Consider the following 5573-nt stretch of genomic DNA (forward strand, 5'->3'; position numbering starts at 1 on the left):
TTCGAACAAGAGCCGATATGGGGCAAGTAACACCACCAAAACTTCGACCAGCGTCCACACCGTCTCAACACGCGCAAAATGCCCTTACCGAGTTCCTGGCCATAACAAAGGCAAACCGAGAGGTGAACCTGGCCACATGCAATAAGATTATGCAGACCTACCAGTACAACAACCTAAAGTTACTGGAGGTGGAACTCGAAGAAGCCGAAGCAGCCATTTACAACAACGACACTCGACAGATACTCAAAGGAAATATGTCGGGGAGGTATATGGCTGCATATAACATCACAGCAGGCTTCGTGAGCGCGGTCGAGTCTGAGGGGCAGGAACAAGAGCCTCAGATGTTCAATACACCACCAGGGGACCCGGTGGTGGTAGTGGCCAGATGCACGAGAGTAATGCTGGATGATCGGATACTCCGGATGGCTCAAACCATCACGGGGGACCGTGACGCCGATGATTCTTCCGTGGTCTGGGGGCTACCTTCACTGGAATGGATAAATGGGGTTCCAGGATGTGGCAAGACAACTCGCATAGTCGGGGAATTCGATGAGGACGAGGAAGTCGTCATTACGACCACAGTCGAGGCTGCCAAAGAACTTAAGGAGAAGCTGGCACGCCGCTATGGCGTTAAAGCCAAATCTAAGGTGCGCACTATGGCCTCCGTACTGGTCAATGGTTTTCGAGGGGGCGCAAAAATCAGCCGTCTTACGGTAGATGAAGCCCTCATGAACCACTTCGGGGCCATAGTGATGGCAGCCCGACTATCAGGGGCTAAGAAGGTGGTCCTCATCGGAGATATTAACCAGCTGCCGTACATCGACAGGGAAAACCTGTTCAAGATGCGGTACAGCAGACCAACCCTGATAACAGGCATATCGTGGGAGCTGTCTTGTACGCACCGAAACCCCAAGGATGTCGCCTTCGCCATCAGCGAGGTCTACAAAGATATTTATAGCTCAAGCCCAATAATCCGTTCCCTGCGCGTGGAAAGCTTCACGGGCGCGCAAATCTCTGCAAAACAGAACTGGACCCTATACCTGGTCTTCACGCAGGAAGAGAAGAAGTTGCTGGTGGACCGGGGATACGGGAAAGGGGAGGGGTCGCGTGTCTTGACTATCCACGAGGCGCAGGGCCAGACGAGTGAGAGTGTCATCGTCATCCAGACGAGGAGTGGGAGGCTGCGAATACATGACAGCGTTTCGCACGCGATAGTCGCGGTGACTAGACACACCAAGGCCTGTGTCTACTACACCGACTACAGAGATGACGCGATCTGTCGTTTCGTCGGGAGGGCGGCGGAGGCTACGGAAAAAGACATCCTCGAGCATAGTCTCAAGATGGCGATTCATAATAGAGACACCGCCGTCGTTGAGAGTATTCTCGAGATGTCAAAATAAAATTCGAATAGGTTGCTTTGCTTGGGAGGAGTAAGTTTGGTAGTAATATAGACAATATTAAAAAATATATTTCTAAGAAAACGATTATTACGCATGTAAATAATGTAAGATTTAGCTAGATATAAGTATAGTATTATAAGGAAATAATAATAATACAAAAAAAAAAAAAAAAAAAAAAAAAAAAAAAAAAAAAAAAAAAAAAAAAAAAAAAAAAAAAAAAATGTTGTACCATAGATTAGATTAAGAACCGGTCGGTGGACTCACGTCTCTTTTGGAGACATTAAAAACAAACATAGTCTGACTTGAACAGCGATGTTGTTGACTAACGCCTACCTTGAAATAGAGAAAAAAATAAAAATAAAAATTTGCATGTATTAGAGTAAAAAAGGACATGGGTTCATAAGCCCGTGGATGTATAAGACTTGTTAAAAAAAAAAAAAAAAAAAAAAAAGTATAATTGTGAAGTATACACGGGTATAAAAATGTTATCGAAATAGATAAATTACAAAATATGAAATGCAAGAATTTAAAAAAATAATGTAAGATTCTTTATACTATTTTTGTAAATAAAATTAAAAATTTACTTTTAAATATTTCTAACAATATTTACAAACTACTTTCATTTTATAGTTTCGATTATATTCATACCCATATTGGCCTTATATTTATTTAATTAAATTGATACGTTAATGTAGCTAATTCTTACAGACTAACCCAGAACTCTAAGTGCTAACATAAATCACATTTATGTTGTGACATTATAAAAGTCAAAGAAACGAAGTCTGGCTGTTGTTATTGTTAACAAAATTAAATGCTTTTTTTTTCAATTTAATGGCTCTATCAAATCTAGAATTCTTTAATGTTTAGTACAGTACGCTTTGAAAATTTTGAAACTCACGCAAATTTTACTAACTTTACTAATTTGGGTATTTAATATTTAACATCTAGTACGCCTTCAGGCAGAATACATCTTACTCCTACAAATTTAAAAAATAAAATTCATTACTACTTTACCAAAACTTATCAAAACGCTTGCAAATCATAAGTATAGCCTAAAAACTTAAACTTCAAGATATCTCTAGAAGAAACCTTACAACTCACTTCTGAATCAGAAGCCGATCAGGATCGATTTTCAAAAGAACCATTTACGAAGGATAAAATTAATAGTTTTTAATATATTAGTTCTCGATAGTATTTTATCTGATGGATTTGAGACAAGTATTTCTTTTTAAATTTTTAATTATGTATAACAGGATTAAGTGAGAGTATAAGACTTCTTCTATTTATATATTTACAAAGATATCTTTTGCTTTTCAAAAACTCTACTCGGTAATTTTTTACCATCTTTCTGAGCCTACGTATTTCTCACTATTAACATTTTAAGTGCGTTTTATATATTATATAACTTATTATTAATACTATCCGAAAATATTTAATTAGACACTTATGAATCATGAATGAAAAGTGTAAGTGAATGTCATGTAATGAAAAAGTCTACAGTTTGGATGACAACACCTACAAAATTATATGAATGTATAAGATGAAAACTAAATTATAATCTTATTTTAAAAAGTCCTATAGTAGAAGTACAAATAGTAAAAGTAATATGATATAGTATTTTAGTAGAAGTACAAATAGTAAAAGTAATATGATATAGTATTTTAGTAGAAGTACAATACATTGTGAATTTAGTTTAATACCAATAGATAGACACTAATACATTGAGTGGCGTGATTGATTAAATATTTTAATACAACAGCCAGTTTAAATAGTAAACATCGAATTTAAAGTGTGTATGAGGAGTCAGGATCATCCGAGGAGAAATCGTTCTCATCCAAGTAATCCTCGACGACGCATGACAATTTCTCTAACTGCAACAAAATATAAATATTTCAATAACAATTATATTACTTAAAAAATGAAATGTAAAGAAAATACGAACCTCGAAAAAAATGGTACCGTAGTTAAAAAATCCGGGCTCTAATTCTTGCAACAAAATCTTCACATCGGGATATACAGTCGAATGCTTTTCAATCTAGAACATTTGTTTTATATTTAATGAACATAAAAACGAATATTTTATCTTCGATTGCGGTAAATTTATTTTGTTGCTCAAATAAATAAAATTTGTTACCATATTGCTGATGCTAGCTAATGTCGTCATATTATCCATTTCATCGGGATCATCCTCAGAAAAGTTATTTATTCCAAATGGCTCAGGCGGAGGACGAGAAGATGGCGTCGGAGTCACTGAAGGTATTATTTAATTTAATAACAGTTCGTAACAAATTTTAGGAAACATTGAAGTTTTGAATACATACAGTCAACGTCGTCATCGTTGTTATCAGACTCAATCGCAAGATTGTACATGTTATCAGCAAGAGACTCCTCCATGCCTGTAAGAAAATAAAAAGAAATATTAATAATATTGTCATTTCAATTAAAACACAAATTAAATTTATATGTTCTTACTGTAATAAAATGCGCCTTGATCATCCCCCTCAACATACTGGATTTGAGGTTGCATATTATATTGAATGTTACGATCGTCGCTCATTGTTTTAACGTACTGCAATATAATTGAGATATTAAATTTACATAATGAAAAATTTTCAATAGAAACAGACATATGTATTTCGAAACAATGTCGATAATGTAAACGCGCAGCTGCAATAGATGTCCCCCCTCCATCCATTACGGAACTGCGCAGAGAAATCCTCAATGTCCATTGGATGACAAAAAAGTTGTAGGGGAGGGGTAGAACGATATAAATCAATAGACTTTCAATAAAAATATGCAGAGCGATTATAAAATGTTATTGAATTTGCAGCATTTGCATTTACATAGAATAAAAATTGTTAAACATAATAAAATTCGCGTCGATGCCATAAATAAAGCCAGCATATTGTTAGTTTTTTTTATATTGTGCAATATGATAATAAATTAATTAATTAAAGTAATACTGATTAAAATAAATACATACTTTAAATAATAAAATAAATATTAATAAATAAAATAAATATTTAATTAAAAAATATATTTATAAATGATACACAATACAGTACAAAAAAATACTTACGTTTTCCCCAAAGGACTTAAATACACACACTGTGACTAATTTCTTTTTCCAATTTAAACACAAAAAAAAATATTAGTAATTATTTTTATATGAAGAAAAAATTAATACAGGACACGTCAACCCACTGCCGGTGTAGAAGCTACAATGCCTAGTTTTTGTTCGTACCCAGCTAAACTCCGATAGACTTGCGCATGTCTGAATTTCATCTACCTAAAATCAATAACATTCAATCTAGAATTATCTTGCGTAATGAAAAAATATATCAACTCAGTACCTAATCTTCAAGTCAAAAAAATTAAAATTAAGTCCAAATATAAAATAAAAAACTAAAACCACTCCAATATAAGTTGATAACTATATTATCCATTAATTTTCGGATACACGTATCAGGATCGTATTGTCCTAGTAATGAATAAGTATTGTTTTAAAGTTTTTAAACGATTGTGCGATTATTGTGGATATAAGCTTTCTTATTTGTATTTAATGTACACTTATACTAGTATAGTAAGACACTATCATTAAACTTCAGTTACTTTAGAAAAAATGTTAGTTAAATACTCTTTCTAACAAAGTTTTTGACTACACAAGCATAAGCAACGCCATTTCTTAACAAGTGGTTAAGACAATCCGTTGCTTAGCAACAAGCTTAGCGTTATTTTTCTGACGCCTGTTGCACATGTACACACATTACTAAACAGACGCCAGTGTACAATCATGGCTTGTGTGTGCGTGCGGAAGACAGATTATCGCAATTCTTATTTTTTGAAGAAAAACTTCGTTATGCACGCTTGACTTGGGGAGTGGGCTAGTGAATGCCTGACGAGAGCGTTACAAAAAGTGTGATCGGGCGAACCGAACGGAAGATATAAATTAGATGGGGTTAAGAGTTTTGTCTTAGTCATGTTGCACACTCGTTTTTTTATACATTTATTTCTACTTAAAATAAAAAATCTTCTCATAGTTCGCCATTTTTAATGTCTAGTTTTTTCGTTCATTTTTTGCTAACTTGCGTCATGAAATATATTAAATTTTTGCTTTTACAGGTTTTAATAGCAAATAAATATTAAAAAATCGTTATTAGTATTAAACAAAAC

The 5573-nt window shown here is 34.3% G+C and overlaps 1 protein-coding gene across 1 annotated transcript; it reads right to left on the reverse strand.

Annotated features, from left to right (window-relative positions):
* Positions 1-2039: 2039 nt before the first annotated feature.
* LOC123668685 lies at positions 2040-4619 on the reverse strand. The gene is made up of 6 exons (XM_045602391.1): positions 4480-4619; positions 3873-3969; positions 3722-3796; positions 3535-3650; positions 3343-3435; positions 2040-3271 (listed from the first exon to the last, which is right to left on the reverse strand). Exons 2-6 carry the CDS (start codon positions 3955-3957, stop codon positions 3185-3187), a joined length of 456 nt encoding a protein of 151 aa, XP_045458347.1. The 5' UTR covers positions 3958-3969; positions 4480-4619; the 3' UTR covers positions 2040-3184.
* Between the last annotated feature and the right edge of the window lie 954 nt (positions 4620-5573).

The sequence above is a fragment of the Melitaea cinxia genome, chromosome Z, assembly GCF_905220565.1.
Source record: "Melitaea cinxia chromosome Z, ilMelCinx1.1, whole genome shotgun sequence".
Lineage (NCBI taxonomy): Eukaryota > Metazoa > Arthropoda > Insecta > Lepidoptera > Nymphalidae > Melitaea > Melitaea cinxia.